The sequence below is a fragment of the Sorex fumeus genome, unplaced genomic scaffold (assembly GCF_029834395.1).
Source record: "Sorex fumeus unplaced genomic scaffold, SorFum_2.1 ptg000033l, whole genome shotgun sequence".
Lineage (NCBI taxonomy): Eukaryota > Metazoa > Chordata > Mammalia > Eulipotyphla > Soricidae > Sorex > Sorex fumeus.
The window spans coordinates 27,187,475-27,206,058 of record NW_026606090.1 but is presented as its reverse complement, the minus strand read 5'-3'; the positions used below and the strand labels follow the sequence as shown (position 1 = coordinate 27,206,058).

Here is an 18,584-nt window from a genome sequence, read left to right as displayed (position 1 = left end):
AACAGAAATTTCTTAAAGAAGAATAAGAAATTCTTCAGAAAATATTCAGGGTGATCAGAGATGAGGCTCAGAGGTAGGGCGCATGCTCACTTGTATGAAGCCTTGGCTTTGATCTCTAGTATCTCCCCAAATAAATAATAAGTACCCAGGACTACAAAGTTACTTCATATGAAGTAATCACCATTATTGTTAGCCTTTAAACTTTTATACTGCATACATTAAGGATTCCAAGAAACAGATGTTACTCATGCAGTTGTACCCATCTTTTTTCAGATAATCAACATCATTCATCAAGTGTAATGCAAAGTTCTCCTAATGAAGTGTCATTTTTTAGCAAGAATGATGTGCAGTACTGATGATCTTTATTTTTAAACTTTTATTATTGTTATTGCAATGTTGGAACTCAAACTCAGGTCTAATGCATGCAAGGCAATGACTTTCTCACCAGGCCATATTCCTAGCCCTAATCAGAGTTCTTAATAAAAATACTATCCTGGACATTTATTTGAAGTTCAAGTCTGCACTGTGCTTGGACCCACACAGTGTTCTTTACATATTGGGCTTATTCCCCTGTGTGTGATATATAATGTGTCTGTGTAGCAACAGTGCTTATTTTTATTTCTAAATAAACAGAACACAGCATATATTGTCTGTTACTAATTGTGATAATGACATCCACTATATTTTAGTTACTTGAATCTATTCTCCTTTATGGCAGGATCCCATCTGGTTCACTCAAGTCTTACTACTGGCTCTGTGATCAGGGATCACTGCTAGTTAGGCTTGGGGATCATATGAGGTGCCAGGAGTCATACCCAGACGGGCTGCATGCAAAGCAAATGTCCTGCCCTCTGTTTTATCTCTCCAGCCCCTTAAATCTATCTTTTAATAAAAAAACAAATAAACCTATGAGCATCAGGTTCTGAAGTATTGTATTTACTATATGACCAAAGGTTTCAGATGTAGAAGTGAAAACAATTAACTAGCATTGGTCAATATTTTCTTCAACAGTCCTGAGGTTTTATTTATTCATTAGATTTTGGGCTATATCCAGCTGTACTCCATCTAGCTTGTCGCTTTACTTAGTAAATTTGTCTTTGAGAGAAATCCAGGTGAAAAACACCTGAGGCACTCAATAAATTTGCACTGAACAGTTTTCACAGCCACAAGCCATTCCCCACAACAGGCCAGAGACACAGACTACTTCCTTAATCACATTTCAAAAATGAACACAGTAAACTCGAAAGAAAGGCATGGTAGGATGTGATCAATGCAAATAGAATAAAATCAGAGCCCTATGTGATACTCAAAAAGCAAGCTCCCATTTTGCTGTCAGAAATCCTACTGCCATGGGACATGACAGCAGTTATCAGACAAGATAACTGATATTGAAAGTCCTATTACAAAATATGCATACACAACCCACTCAAATGTAATGAATCAAGAGATACAGTCCCCAAGAAACCCTCATTTATTTTACTTGCAATATTATTTATTTATTTATTTTTATTATAATTTGGGTCAGGGATGGAGCGATAGCACAGCTGTAGGGCATTTGCCTCGCACACGGCCGACATGGCCAACCCAAGTTTGATTCCTCTGCCCCTCTCGGAGAGCTCAGCAAGCTATCCAGAGTATCGCGCCCACACAGCAAAGCCTGACAAGCTCCCCGTAACGTATTTCATATGCCAAACACAGTAACAAGAAGTCTCAACAATGGAGACGTTACTGGGCTTGCTTGAGCAAATCGATGAACAATGGGATGACAGTGCTACAGTGCTACAGATAATTTGGATTGGGTGATTACAGTAATGTTAACATTTATGGCTTGGCTATACAAAATTACTGCACCTTCATTTCAACCGACGTGCACAAGACCCTTCCTCTACCACTGTCCATATGTCATTTCCGGTTTGACTCTTCTGTACCCCACCACTTGATAATCTCAGTGTTTTAATTAAAGGTCAAAGGTCAACATTCAGTGCATTGAATTTTCTTATTTTCTTTATATCAGCAAATGATGTCACCCAATACTTGTCCTTCTCACTCCGACATACTTCACTTAACACAGTACCTTTCAGGTCCATTCAAGTTGCAACAAAAGGCAAGATTTCATCTTTTCTTGTGGCTGCGTAACATTCCATTGTGTATATATAGCCACCACCTCTTTATCCACTTATATTGTTGAGCATTTGGGTGGTTTCCATACCTGGCTATTGTATGCAGCATTTCAATGAACATGAGTATACATATATATTTTCAAGTTACTCTTTTTGTTTTCCAAGGGTAGATGTCAAGAAGTGGAATAACTGGGTTGTATGGAAGACCAATCTCAGATTTTTGAGGTGTCCAATAATCCCATTAAAAATGTGGACAGAAGAAAAGACATCTTTCAGTGAAGAAGCACATAGACAGTCACTAGGCATATGACAGGGTTATTATCGTCGCATATTATCAGGGAAATGCAAATCAAAATGACAATGAGAAAACTCCTCACCCCAGTGAGAATAGCATATATAAAAGTAATCGGAAACAACCAATGTTAGCAGAGATTTAGCCTCTAAGAAAAGTGGTAACGAATTCTCAAAATACAATCCATTTTCAATCCCATGAAGTTTTTTCTTCCATGCTCTTTCCTCTAACAAAAATTAATACTAAATTAAATGGTCAGTGATTTCACTAACTAAATTTTTTCAGTTATATATTTTAGAAAATTTAGGAAAAGTTTTATTTATGCACTCAATGAAGAACCAAGATTTTTTTCTTAAAGCATGAAATATGGGGTTTTCATATACAGTACATAAGCACAGGTTTTTGGTGAAGGCATTTATTGAGAATTGAAATTACCATGATAATATTTCACTTGAAGTATAAATCATATCTTGGGCATTCTTTTATGAGAAAAAAATCATTCAATAGACAATTTAAAATGTGGTCTTTAACAATCCCCCTTTTCGATCCTTTTTTCTGATGATATTATCAGATAAAAGGGCAGGGAGATAAATAGATTTATCCATCCTCAATACGACCCATAAGTATGCTACAATGCAGAGTGTACGTCCCTTAAAAACATATAATGGCTCTGAAATGGTAACTCTTAAAACACTTAGAAAATTAAGTTTAACAATTTTTGACAAAGAATTTCATACATAAAAGCAAACTTCAAATGACAGTGTATCACTTCCATGTTTAGGTCAAAGTGGAGCTTGGACAGAAAAGAACCCAATCATTGATATTGTCTCCTACCAGTATTATGATCATTTTTGAGTCTAAGAGAGTGTTTGAGTTTCAGTCCTCATTTTTCTGGGAGAGAGAGAGAGAGAGAGAGAGAGAGAGAGAGAGAGAGAGAGAGATGGGGTAGGAGGGTGACAGAGATAGAGAGACAGAGGGACAGAGACTTAAAGTTTGACCATGCCAGGAACATAAATGATCTAGCCTATGATGAGGGGTATTGGCAGCAGAGAGTGCTCCTAATTTTCCTCATTATGGTCAGGGACACTTCCTATCTCCCAAGTTTACGTCTTTTCCCCAGTAAAGAACACCAAAGTCATGGCTAGGGGGACAGCTCAAAGGTCTAGAGTATATGCTTCGCAGGTGAGAGCCTCAGGTTTGATCCCAGCACAATAAGGGTCCTCTGTGTACCGGAGTGACCACCAAGCACCAAGCTGGGAAGAGCTCCCAGGCAAAGTCAGAGCACATCAGGTGAAAACTGGCTTTAAAATCATCTAGAAGTTGTCCCAACCTGACTTTAAAAAGAAAATAGTGAGCCAGGGTTTTCCCCTCATCTCATGCAGCCCCAATATATGCTGCAGACAAGACAGCTGAAACTGCATGACTGCATCGGAAAAGACAGGGAATGCTTGAAAACTCGTGAGGCTGCCCACCAAGCTACACAACACCCTCGGCACAGCCAAAGCAGCTTGCACCAAATCAGAACAAGTGGGGACATTTATCTCTACTGTCCTATTGATCCAAACATTCATTCAGGCTGTCCAGCCCGGCTCATACATTCTTGTTACGATTCTGCTCAGCTGTTGTAGGGGTAACTGGGAACATCTCACAGATCAAAACACACAAGGAGGAGGCATGTCTGCAACAAGACATTCCACTTTGCAAGAAACTGGGGGAAGGAGAGGGAGATGGTGCAGGGCAGGATGAAAATACCAAAGGGCAAAGGTGACTGAGCGCATGGAGAAGATCGAAGCGTACATATGTTCTTTTGACTGGAAGAGTAAATCGCACATAAACTCCACACAGCTTTTATTACTCACTTATGGCCCTGGAAACCAACAGATGGAATCACTCATTGCCAAGTTCTAATGCATTTCATGTTCATGCTCAGCGTCAGGACACGGCGCTTGCCAAACACCAATAAATTGCAGATAGTGAGTTCAGTATCAGGAATCCACAGCACCTCCCTGTCTTGCCGGCAGTGGTGAATGCTCTGACCCTACCATCAGTCTGTTTCTACAAAAGGCAGCAGGGACCTGTGGGCCCAAACATGTAAACCAAAGATGAACAGTTTCCAAAAGAGATATTTCCTTTTTTTCAGTATAAAAATATATAGAGGTTACCCCTAAGGTAATTCAAACTTCTTATTTGATGGGGCTTATTATGAGTACTGCAGCAATTAACATTTACCCTAAAGAGAGGCAACAGAGTAATTCTATCCAAATATTAAGGCAACCTTAAAAAAAAACAAACTTTAAAAAGGCTTTAGTCTCTTTAAAAGTCATCTGGAGACTTGTAGACATTAGTTTTTGAAGACTAGAGTCCAGAACTCATGGGATGAAAAGTTTCGATTCCTATCAACCAGCCACCTGAGGGCCCGTGCTTCTTTCTTGGACTGTTTGAAGCTTGGTATCCACATCTCTCGCAAAGAGCTCCGACGTGGAGCCAGAGGCAAGAAGGCGAACACAGTGGGCTCTGGACAGGTCAGGTGACTGACTTCGGCATTCCATCTTTTGGGTGGCAAGCCCTGTGTTGAGAGAAGAACTTTTTTTAAATGTGGTAACAGAACAGAAACCCTGCCTGGCAAGAACAGAATCTCATGCATAGTTTTCATTCCATAAATCCCCAACAATTTTTCTGTTGAGTAGTCAAAAAAAATCTAGTACCAAGCATACGTATGAATAACAATAGTGTATATCCCAATACCTAAATAATTTTTTTAGAACTCTAATCATTATTGAGAATCCAATGTACAGCAGATATTTTGTTAGCCAGTTTTAATTTTCTTATTTAATTTTTTGAGGGTGTCTTCTCAAGTGGTGTTCAGAGATTCAAAAGACTACTTCCAGTGATTCTCAGTCAACTGTACCACCAGGTGCTCGATGCAATGGCCCAAAGATATAGTATTTCTTGGGTCCGCTGGTGCTGGGAATTACCCAATTCACTCCAGTGATGGTGTTCAGGACCCCCCCATTCCCTTGGGACCAAGTAGTTCCCGAAATAGAACAAGGATCAGCTACAAGCAAAGCATATCCCTTAACTTCCATACTATCCAAACTCCCAAACTCCCTTTCCAGCCCCACATTTAATTTTTATGACAGACATGTTACATAGATACTACTATTCCATTTTACAGAGTCGGAAACTCAGTTTCCAAAAAGTTGTACAAACTGCCCTAAACTATATGATTAAATCTATTTGGGTCTTTCCAGTATGCAAAAGTCATCTCTTTCCTCCGATTAGTTGTTTTCGGTTCATTTATTTCATTTTCTTTTCCCTGATATCCCAATAATGCCACCCTTCTTCTCATAAGCAAACATGATTAAAACATGTAATACAGATGTTTTGGTATATATAGGTTTTTTGAAAAACATATACAGCTTATACATTATTTAGTTTATACATCATTACATATACCAGCCTGCCTGTTACTTTTCTAGGACATTTTTTTTATTGCTTTTGTTTTCGATGTACATATAACTTCTTGTTGGGAATGCACTTAGGAGTATTCAACTATCCTTTGCAGGTGTTTCCACCTGACAGTGAACCTGACATTTTGCACAGGGCCTCTCTATTTTCAAAATGTTTCCCAAGGACCTATGTTGCAGCACACTTGATCCAAGCTTGTGTTAGTTTATATCCACAGTCTCCCAACTAGTCTCTCTGGTGCAATGTTGATTTGCTGCAGGCCACACTCAGGAACTATTTTCATTGCAAGTTGGTCAATGTCCTTATACAGGCCTAAAAGACCCTCTCAACTTTTGACTCTCCAATAATTTTCTTTCTTTTTTATTTCTTTTTTGGTCACACCTGGTGATGCACAGGCGTTACTCCTGGCTCTGCACTCAGGAATTACTCCTGGCAATACTTGGGGACCATATGGATGCTGGGAATCGAACCTGGGTCGGCCGCATGCAAGGCAAATGCCCTACCCATTGTGCTATCACTCCAGGCCCTCCAATAATTTTCTAAGTAAATGAAAATGGGAGAAAGGGAGAGAAAGGAAGACAAACTCAGGAACAGCAGATTAAATACACACACCTAAATGTATTCCCTTCTGTACCATTATTAAAATTAATGTAAAAGAATTATTTTAAGAAATGATATTAAACTGTAAGAACTGGGAGAATGGAAGAGGTTAGAAAAGTAATAAAATTTTGGAGAATGAAAGCAAATGGAAAAGTAGTAAATCATTTAGAGTATATTTTCAAAAAAAAGATCCAGACTTGTAAGTCAGAAATGCGACAAATTGAGAAGCATTCTGCTTTACAGTTCAAGACCCTAAAAGACATAAGAGGCAACAGATACTCCTGAAAGTTGAAGGCAGACCGTAAACTAAGAAAAATTAAGAGAGACTGTGATGTAGTTACTCACTCCTTCCTCTCTTCTCAGATCTTCCTCTTCATTACCTGACTAAAGATGAGAGGTTTGGCAAGTAATACAGAATAAACTATTTTGGTTCTATTGGGGTGGGGGGACAGGGTTTGAGGTTCAGGGTGGAAATACGGCGGTGGGAAGGTATGATGGTGTTGGGATTGGTGTTTAAATATTAAATGTAATCAAATATTGTGAACAAATTTATAATATATATATTTTTAAATACCAGAGATTGGGGGGCCAGAGAGATAGTACAGTGGTTAGTGTAGGGCATTTGTCTTGCACGCAACTGATAGGGTTTGATCCCCGGCACCCCATTTGGTCTCTGAGTCCTCCCAAAGTAATCCCTGAGCACTTCCTGTTATAGCCTAAAACAAAACAAAACAAACAGACCAAAAGGCTAGAGATTTGTTCTCTAGTAAAGTAAAGCACAAGATCTGTGATCTGAAGAAAGATGCAAGGTGGAGGGCAATCAAATCAGTGACCAGGTGAGCAGCAAATATTGAGACCTTGTCCTCGTTCAACAAATCTATTTCTACAGTACTAGGAATCACTACTCATAAGCCAGGAAGGAAAATTAAAGGTCCTTCTGTAGGAAAACATGATCTGATCAAGAGAACAGAAGTCAGAATTCCTTAACAACTCCCTTAGCCAGACCATCCTACAATGAAGTTTACAGCCAATATGCCCACTCATTATTTCCAATCACACCATCTCAATATGAGCAAGTTGTCATGATTAAAAAAACAACTGAGGAAAGTTACTGACTTGAGAAAAAGAGATAAGGCAAGCAAGTTTTGTAGTTTCAAATAAAGTTGCCCAACACCCTCAAGAGGGAAAACAGTGTCAATGAAGAATCAGATACCAGAAAAAGAAATAATCAAGAGCACCCCCAAAAATGACACCTTAGAAATATAGAATAGCAGAAATGAAGCAAAAGATACAGAACTTTAAAGGAAAATATAATAAAATATCCCATAAATTAGAAAAATAATAAAAGGAAGAGTAATTGACACTGACATCCTGGTTCAAATAGAACTCAAGTCAGATGTCTAAGAGACAAATATTATGAGCGCCAGAAAAGTGAGAGAGAAAGAGAGAAGTATACCAGAAAGAAAGCAGGTTTGTCATGTGTCAAATTTGTAATGATTGAACTCTTCACCCATCTCAAATTCAGGAAAGAAAGCAGAAAAGTCAATTGGTAAATATCACAATTTTGATGCCTTCCTACAGTTAGAGCAATATGCTCCTTTTCCTTAAAACTGCCACAGAATGAAGTAATAATACTCTATTTCTTTGCCTACCCATTGGAGTCAACTGTGGATAAAATCCCATCTATTAGTGTCACTATCACTGTCCTCCCTTTGTTCATCCATTTGCTCGAGTGGGCACCAGTAACATCTCACAATAAATTGTGAGACTTGTTTTTACTCTTTTTGGTATATTGAATATGCCACGGGTAGCTTGCCAGGCTTGCCGTGCGGATGAGATACTCTCATAGCTTGCTGGGCTCTCTGAGAGGGGCAGAGGAATCGAACCTGGGTTGGCCGCATGCAAAGCAGATGCCCTACCTGCTGTGCTATCACTCCAGCCCACTACTGTCACAGGGAAAAGAATCTTATAAAACAGACTCTTAACTCTTGTGTTTTGCATGAATTATTTCTCAGTGTGACCTGAAGGAAGTATTTCTGATGAAATGGTCTTAATGTTTTAAAAATAATTAAGTTTCTGCAACCCAAATTGTCTTTATAACTGAGGTCCTGAGAAAATAAGCTATTTCTAAAGAATGGTTAAGAAAAATTTTGCAATGTATAGTTGAAGTGACATCTGCACTTGTTTGTTCATTGCAGCACTCTTTACAATAGCCAGAAACTGGAAGAAACCTGAATGCCCAAGAACAGATGACTGGTTAAAGAAACTTTGGTACATCTACACAATGGAGTACTATGTAGCTGTTAGAAAAGATGAAGTCATGAAATTTACATACAAGTGGTACAACATGGAAAGTATCATGCTAAGCTAAATGAAACAGAAAGAGAGGGATAGACATAGAAAGATTGCATTCATCTGGGGGACATAAAGTAACAAAATAGGAGATTAATACCCAAGAATAGCTGAGATCAGCACCAGGAGGATTACTCCATAGCTTAGAGGCCAGCCGGGTATTCTAGGGGAAAGGGCAGCTCAGATAGAGAAGGGAGCACCAAATAAAGGGTGTTTGGAGGATCCTCCCAGGAGGGGAGATGCATGTTGAAAGTAGACTATGGACTGAACATGTCTGCCACTCAATGCCTCTTTTGCAGATCACAACACCCAAAAGGAGAGAGAGAACGAAAGGGAATGCCCTGCCACAGAGGCAGGGTGGGATGGGGGGGATGGGGTGGGAGGGATATTATCCATGGTACTGGGAAATGGGCACTGGTGGAGGGATGGGTATTTGATCATTGTATAATCGAAACCCAAGCACAAAAATTTGTAAATCTACAACTGTACTTCATGGTCTTTCACTAATAAAAATTTTTTTAAAAAAAGAATAAAAATACTGTGCTTTTCCCTTACAAAAAAAAGAAGAAATATTTTGCTTCCAAAGAAAGCATAAGTACTAACAATAAGAGAGAAATCATACAATCTGAAAATTCATAGCTTATCTTCAACCCACCAGAATAACAAGATCAAAAAGCAACCAAGAAAATTGAATACCAAGGAATGCCAAACCTCTATTCCTAAATCCAAAGGTAAAACCCACTAATCCTGCCTTGAAGGGGAATGACAAGCAAAACCCATCTGTCTCTTGGTTGAGGAAGGCTGAAGGAACCTACTTGGGAATTAAGCATCTGCAATAATATGAAAGGTCAATTGCCCGGAGTTGGGTGGGGGTGGGAGGTGGGAGACACAAAATTCTTTCCATCACTATGGAGTTTTTGCTGCCATGGGAAGAAGTGACAAGAACACTGAGAAAGCTTCATACTCAAGGTCCAGATTTATGAAATCTGCCTAAGTTTGAGGCTGCCAAGGTTAGAACCAACCCTAACTATCAGCTCCCCAGGCAATAGTAGGGAGAGGAAGAGGTGGCAAAGGAGATGGAGGGTGAGTATCTGTGGCATAGTATTGCAGAAACTGAAGAAAGTTAAGGGTGTAAGAGAAACACAAAGAAACTAGTTCCTCGTTTCAGGTTCATTACTGAATAATTATTACGGGCGTCATTTGAAGGCAATGTAGCACTAGAGATATTAGTAGAAACATCAACCCATATTAGCTCAATTTCTCTCTAGTATAATTCAACCTGAGAAACCAAGACCCTGATAGAAAAATAGGTATGCCCCTTTCTGAACATGATGTCCCACATTCCCACATCACAAAAATCACGAGACACATTTTTGTTTTGAAAGTCAAGAGATAACCAGAATCAGAGATGACTGAGATACTGGACTATCAGACAGGAACTTTAAAATAACCACCATTAGTGTAAAAGAATATAGTGGGGGCTGGAGAGATAGTATAGTAGATAGGGTATTATCTACTTGTACGTGGCCAACCTGAGTTCAATTCCCAGCATCCCATATGGTCCTCCCCACACGTAAAGCAACCTCGACACCCCTAGACGTATTTCCTGAGTGCAAAGCCAGGAATAAGCCCTAAGCATCGCCCAAAGTAACCAAAAGAACAAAGAAAAATAAAAAGGATACAGTGGAAAAGGTAAAAAACATGAATGAATATAAAGAAAATTTTATCTGAGACATATAACACAAAATGAGGCCAGTGCAAATGCCAGGATACAACAGAAAGGACGTTGAATTAGGCAATGTCTTAGATTTCAACCCAGACATTCTGTGAGTAGGAAAAAGAAAAAACATCAAATGAAGAACATGAAATATTTACACGGCGAAAACATGAAGTAACTGATAATCTCCCACTGGTAACTGTTTCCTCAGATCTTCAATTTAAAATATAAAAAATGAAAAAGTACTATAATCACCTCTAGTCTAAAAATAAACTCTAGTAACTTAAAGACAAAATTGTCTGTTTTGTTCTTTTTCAAATAAAATGGAAAATTTCTAAATTGTTTTGTCTTTTAGAATCTTTACACATTGTATTCTTCCTTTTTTCTTCAAATCCTCCCAATTTCCAGTGTGTGTGCGCATGTGTCTGTGTGTGTGTCTGTGTGTGTGTCTGTGTATCTGTGAGTTTGTGTTACTAAAAATTTAACCTAGGACCTCACACAAGAGGCGCACTGTTTATTACTGAAAATATATCTCCAGCCCCTTTCCCACCATATTTTCATATCTTGTAATTATTAACTCAAAGGATTATCTAAGCTACTTAAAATATCATGCTTAATCTTTAATTTTTTTTCTGATGTCAGAAATCAAACACAGATCTCATATGCACAAGACATTTGATTTACAATCCTATACCTCACTCATAATTAATCTTTTTTTATTATTTAATTTTTTTATTAGTGAAACACCATGAGGTACAGTTATAGACTTATAAATTTTTGTGCTTGGGTTTCAGTTATACAACGATCAAGTACCCATCCCTCCACCAGTGCCCATCCTCCACGGGTCCCAACATCCCTCCCACCCCTCATCGCCCCCGTCCCACCCTGCCTCTGTGGCAGGGCATTCCCCCTTGTTCTCTCTCTCTTCTTTTGGGTACTGTGTTTTGCAAGAGAGGCATTGAGTGGCAATCATGTTTGGTCTATAGACTACTTTTAGCAGTTCATAATTAATCTTAACGAAGAATTTTTTGTGACTATATTATTAACCACATTAAAAATCATGGCTAAATAAAGATTATTTTTAAAAAGAACATTTTTTGATCTATGTATACCTACTTTGGATCTAGGTATACCGAACTTATAACATGGCATCTATCATTTTATTCACATTTGGACTTTTGATATAAAAGACCTTCTGAGGACGGAAACTTGAGGTCTTAGTGATGTTAGTGGACATAAAAAGTATCAAAGTATTAAAGAATGGAGGCAGAGTAAATTACAAAATGTTTTCAAATTTTTTGTTGTTGTTGTTTAGGTCACTTGGTTACAATAGTGTTAGTAATCCTTATAGTTTGATGTACAACATCATTATCAACGTCACCTCTACCAAAGTGCTCAAGACCGTCTTCCAACATCTTTGTCACCTCTATACCACTCTTCCTTCTCCTCACCCCCTCCCTCACTGCTTGGTAGTTCGTTTCACCATAAATTTAAAATAATCACACACCCCAAATGCATGGAAATGAAGGCTACCCTGACATCGTAAAGGAAGTGTCCTCTTGGTCCTCTCAATGGAACATGCTCAAATGGTTGGCTCTCAGTCTTCACAGTAACTCCCCTTTTAACCTTCTCAACCCTTGAACCTTCTGGCCTCCTCCCTCAATATGCCAGGGCGGCTGTGGCATCTTTAACCCAAGGGCTGTTAGGATTCTACATTTCAAGAGGCCACTCAACAAACCAGGAAGACCAGTAGAACTTAATAACCACCCCTACGTTTACATTATTTACAACAGCAAAACAATGACAACAACCCAAGTACCACTAATAGACGGTTGGGAAAAGAGAATTCTGTGTGTCTCGAGCACCCCTCCTCCCTCCCCCTCTCTCTCCTTCTCTCTCTCTCTCTCCTCTCTCTCTTTCTCTCTCTCTATCTCTCTCACACACATGCACCCTTCTATTTGGCTATTAAAAAGATAATATTTTACCTTTGAAAGCAAAAAGGAAGAAATCTAGGGTAATATGAGAAACAAAATAGGTCAAAGCAAATATTGGATTACTTTATCCATGTATGCAATAAGTCATCGTCATGGTCACGGTCCTCCCGTTATTCATCTATTTGCTCGAGCGGGCCCAGTAACATCTCCATCGTGAGACTTTGTTGTTACTGTGTTAGGAATATGGAATACATCATGGGTAGCTTGCCAGGCTCTGCTGTGCGGGCGAGATACTCTCGGTAGCTTGTCGGGCTCTCCGAGAGGGGCGGAGGAATCGAACTCGGGTAGGCCATATTGGCTGCTTGCAAGGCAAACGCCTTACCCGCTGTGCTATCGCTCCAGCCCATATACGCAATATAAGTAAATAAGATGGATGTATAGGTAAATAAAAATAAGCCTGTGGACACTGTTAATAGAACTATGGTTACCTGAGGGGAACAGAGGAGGAGTGGGGGTAGGGGAGGGGGTTGCTGCAAGTGTGTTTAAAGAAACCATGTAAATCATCTCCTTCAGTCCTGGCCAGTTTCCATTTGATGACTCAGGGTTATTATTACTAGCAGCAAAGTAGCACTGTCATTATAATGATGAAGTTTCCTTCACGAAGGCATAGATTTATCAATAATAATAATTTAGAGAATCGCCAAAGTAATGGGGTCAACTGCAGCAACGTTTTGGAACTGCAAAGCTAACAGATGGGTGGAAAATGATTCAGTTGATTTGAGAAATTTGATTTGAGTTGTAAAGAGCAGCGGGAACGCTGATAAACAAGTACATTTTTTATACTGCAGAAGTCCCTGAGGTAGCAGCAGAATTTCTGAAAGTGGATGTAAAGATGGGGCGAAAACAGAAATCTGGTCTAGTCATTTGCACAAGCAAAGGATCATTTGCTCTGACTGTCACTCTAAACAAAGAAACTGATGTTCATCCTCCATCCACATCCTCAGCAAAATCTGAGGTAGAGCCTTTCAAAGAAAGCGAAATGATGGGTCTCTAGAGTAGAGTCAGTATGTAACACTGTAGCACTGTCTTCCCCCGTTGTTCATCTCGCTGGAGCAGGCACCAGTAACGTCTCGCTTGTCAGACTTGTTGTTACTGTTTTTGGCATATCGAATACGACACGGGGAGCTTGCCAGGCTCTTGCCAGGCTCTGCCGGGCGGAAGGGATATTCTTGGTAGCTTTCCGAGCTCTCGGAGAAGGATGGAGGAATTGAACCCGGGTCGGCGGCGTGCAAGGCAAATGCCCTACCCGCTGTGCTATGGCTCCATCCCAGAGACAGTATATAGGAGAGTAAAGGTGTTTTACATACAAGTACTAGAAAGTATTCGAGCCAACACCTCTTAGGGAACTGTCAACTGCCCATGTTTCTCATGCCAGACATACCAACTTTACCTGCATACCTGTCCACTTCCTGTGGCATCCTCACTTCCTGCCCTGAGATGTAACCATGCCAGTCCATGAACACTGGTCAACACACACGTGCGAACAGACAATCTGAATGGGAGAGGGGATTGTGCATAGTGGTGCAAACTTCTGATCAAACGGAGTCCAGAAGCAAAGGACAAGAGTTTCATCCCTTTTCACTCTAAAGGAACTGTCATGAGATGCGCTACTAGCTCTGGGACTGCAGTCCAGTCAATGAACCTTTCGGTCCTACTCAGAGGCACTCAGGCCAGGAGGACCCTCCTGGGCTTCCATCACAGCTTCAATCAAGTGTTTCTCACGCCTCTTTAGGATTGCACTCCCACAATGCCTCTGCTTCGACTTCTGTTTTCTGTTGCACTTAGGTTAGGCTGGCACCGGGAATATACCTGAGAAATTATTACTCACCTGGTAGCAACCAAAGCGGCATTTCTGGTAGTAGAGCACTAGTAAAATGGAGAGGACTATCTCTTGTTATTAATGTTCCATCTCGTATTATTAATGTTCCACAGGTGGGTGAGAAAGGAGACTCCTTGCGCAGACAACAACTAACCTAAATGACAGAAGAACGTGGAGGACCTGCCTCTGATGTACTGGAAGGAATTAGGGCAGCATGTGTGGGAGTTTATCTTGAAGGAGCTGGGTCAGCTGGGAGGACTAAAAGGTGAAATGGGACCATACAAATCTGCAAGGAACTACTTAGGAAATCAGTGTTCTGGCAAGAACATCTAAAACTGGTCCTCCTGTTTTGTTGAGTGGCCTCTTGAAATGTAGATTGCCACGTCAATATGGAAAACTCTGGAGGATTTCAATTTCTTTTGCAAAAGATTGATGAGCACTATCCTCTATAGGCTGAACCTGAGAGTAGGTTTTTGGGCCACTATAATAACAGGGACTTAGAAATGGGTAAAAGTCATATATCAGCACTAAACCATTAGTGGCAAGGAAGAAGGAGCTATGCGTAACTCTGCCAGAATGGCATGATCTCAACCCAAGAAGATCAAGGCATCTTAAAAGGTGAAATGAGCAGAGCCAAGGAGATAGTACAGCAGGTAAGCATTTGCCATGCATGAGGCTGACCGAGTTCAATTCCTGGCACTCTATAATGGTCCCCAGAGCCTGCCAGGAGTGATTCCTAAGTGAATAGTCAGGAGTAAGCCCTGAGCACTGCTGGGTGCAGCCCCCAAATCAAAATAAATACAAGTGAGATTAGATGTTCAGAGTAACTCAATTGTTGCTCAAACTACATAATCAACACGGAAAGGAGCGGCTGTAATAATGGAGTCTAGATCTCGTTTCACTAACTGCTGGAGTTGCTTAAGGATCTATGCTGGTCAACAATTTCAAAGAATTCTGTGACTAATTGGATTTACACTTCCTCTCATGGATAAAAGGTGATGGCATCCCTGTCATAAATCTTAAAAGTCGTTGCAGGAAACCTGAAGATAAAGGAAAGACAAAGAAATCTGACAGATGTAAGGTACAGGCTGCACTTGGACACCTTTGACATATCATTCCAGATTCTCGTCCATAAATTGTCTCCTCTCGAGCTCTTCCTTGGTCTGTCAGATCTCAGACAGACACACCTGACGGAACACCTCTGGCCTGAGCCAGTGCCTTTCACTTCCTGAACTAACATTTCCCTCATAGCTACTGCTTTTTGACTCATAGGAAATTGACTTGCACATCCTGAAATGTGCGAGAATTAATTACTCATGAGACAGATCAGTGAGCAAAGCGGGGCTAGAAACAGTGGATAAACTCTTGCTTTCTTCCTACGGAGGAAGCTATTAAGAAGAGCGATGCTGCTACGGGGGTGCTACAGTCCCACTATAAGGCCATCTGTTGCTTTAGCAATCGCTAGCACAGGAATAGCGAGGGGTTCACTCTGCTCCCTCTTGGTTTCTCTCTTCTTGCCCTCACTCAGGCTCACAGGGATTCCAGTCCCCAATAAAATAATTGTATGCACGCCCTCTACTCAGGCTATCCTTTTTGAGGGGCATCAGGCAAATCCATGTACTTAAAACAGAGGGTTTATATGCAGCTTTCTTTTTTATGGAGACGGGGAAGGGTCACACCCAGTGATGCTCAGGGGTTACTCCTGGCTCTGCACTAAGGAATTACTCCTGGCGGTGCTCAGGGGACAATGTGAGATACCAGGACTAAACCTGGGTCAGCCACATGCAAAGCAAATGCCCGATGTGCTGTACTGTAGCTGCAGCCCCTTATACATAGCTTTCAATACAGAATTCTCACAGATTCCGCTTCCTTCCCTTCAGCACCCAAGACACAATTCCCAGGCATTTTTCAGGAACATTAGGAAAAAATAATATGTTTAACAAGGCACAATATCGTACATTTATATATGCAGTATAATAGTAGAGGTGAAAACACATGAAATTGACAGCCCTGAAAGAGTAGTCAAAGACACAGTTATAGTTGGAGATTTCACTGCACCTAGCAGTGAATAAAAGAAGTATGCAGGGGCTGGAGCAATAGCACAGTGGGTAGGGCATTTGCCTTGCACGTGGCTGACCTGGGTTCGATTTCCAGCATCCCATATGGTTCCCTGAGCACCTGAGTGATTCCTGAGTGCAAAGCCAGGAGTAACCCCTGATCATCGCTGGGTGTGACCCAAAAAGCAAAAAAATATATATGTATGCAGATAAGAGGGAATTACAGACTTGAGCAACACCACTAACCTACTTAACCAAACTGTCATCTCTCCAAAAATAGAATATGCATTACTGTCTCATATTCGACTTTATCAAGATAGACCATAGTCTATCTGTGACATAAATCAAGCTTCAATACATTTTAAATAATTCAATTCATAAAATATACGTTCTAATGACAGTAGAAAAAAATCAATGTCAGAAGATTATCTGCAAAATATCCAAAGATATGAAACCTGAAAGAACAAGTGAATAAATAAATCTTGGTCAAAAGAAGAAATTGCAATGATAATTTAAGGCATTTTGAACAGAATTCATATTAATTCTATTCAATACTCATTTAAGTGTGGGATACAGCTAAGAAAGTGATTATATGTAAATATGTATTACTAAATCTGTACAATAGAAAAATATTACTTTAAAATTGGTGAACCAAGATCCGTCTTAAGAAATTGGGAAAAGATTGAGCAAATTATCACTGTATCACTGTATCACAGTCATCCCATTGTTCATCGATTTACTCGAGTGGGCGCCAGTAACAACTCTATTCGTCCCACCCCTGAGATTTTAGCAGACTCTCCTTACTCGTCTTTCCCAATGATTGGAGGCTTTTTCAGGGTAAGGGGAATGAGACCTGTTATAGTTACTGCTTTTGGCATATCGAATACACCACGGGGAGCTTGCCAGGCACTGCCTGTGCAGGCAGGATATTCTCAGTAGCTTGCTGGGCTCTCCGAGGGATATATATATATATATATATATATTTATATTTATCTCTATAATTTGTTGCCTACTGCCTGAACCCCATCAGACATGCTGTGGTAATTATGGAAAATGGGTAAGAAGTGTCTTATGATGTGTCGCGTTTGCGGCAGTGTGGTCCGGAAAGAGGCCTGGAGTATGGCAGTGGTTGGGTGGTGGAGGTCGGCTGCTGGAGCTGGGTCCCTTAGGGCGGGGAGGGCTCTCACCCACCCACTCTGGGCGCCCCAAGTGAGAACAGCCTGTCTCATAAAGACAAAACAAATCCAAGGAGCAAATTACGTCCAAATAAAGAAGAATTAGAATAATAAGAGTAAAAATCACTACAATCAGTAACACATGAAAAATAAAAACACTGAAACCAAAATCTACGTGGATAAATAAATAAAATGAGTAAGTATGTATTTAAATTTTCATATGTATTCAAATGTATGAAAATGCTACATAACAAAAATTGACTCAAGGAAGATCACAAACCTAAATGTTAAAGCCAAAATTATAAAAGATCTAGAAGAAAACAGATGTGAATCTTGGTTTAGGCAAAGACTTTTTTTAACAGGACACAGAAAGTACAAACTATGAAGAGAAAATTTGATGAGCTAGACATCATAGAATTTTTTTTTATTAGTGAAACACCATGAGGTACATTTGTAGACATACAAATTTTTGTGTTTGGGTTTCAGTTATACAATGATCAAGAACCCATCCCTCCACCAGTGCCCATTCTCCACCCCCACCCATCCCAGTATCTCTCCCACCCTTCCCATCCCCCATCCCACCCTACCTCTGTGTCAGGGCACTCCCTTTTGATCTATCTCTCCTTTTGGGTGCTGTGGTCTGCAGAAGAGACATTGGGTGGCAATCATGTTCAGTCCATAGACTACTTTCAGCAGGCATCTCCCATCCTGGGCAGATCTTCCCAGCACTCTTTATTTGGTGCTCCCTTCTCTATCTGAGCTGCCTTTACCCCTAGAGTGTGCAGGTGGCCTCCAAGCCATGGAGTAAACCTCCTGGTATTTATCACAGTTATTCTTGGGTGTTAGTCTCCTATTTTGTTACTTTATGTTCCCCAGATGAATGCAATCTTTCTATGTCTGTCCCTCTCTTTCTGGCTCATTTCGCTTAGCATGATATTTTCCATATAGTACCACTTGTATGTAAATTTCATGACTTCATTTTTCCTAACA

General features: G+C 40.2%; 1 protein-coding gene across 2 annotated transcripts in view; it reads right to left on the bottom strand.

The window, feature by feature from the left end:
* Positions 1 to 4,236: 4,236 nt before the first annotated feature.
* FUT10 (fucosyltransferase 10) overlaps positions 4,237 to 18,584 on the bottom strand; it is a 101,341-nt gene continuing 86,993 nt past the window's right edge. For both annotated transcript variants that reach the window (XM_056116819.1, XM_056116820.1), the window contains one exon: positions 4,237 to 4,978. In XM_056116819.1, coding sequence (XP_055972794.1) covers positions 4,754 to 4,978 — 225 coding nt within the window. In that variant the 3' untranslated portion in view covers positions 4,237 to 4,753. The remainder of the gene's footprint in view (positions 4,979 to 18,584) is intronic.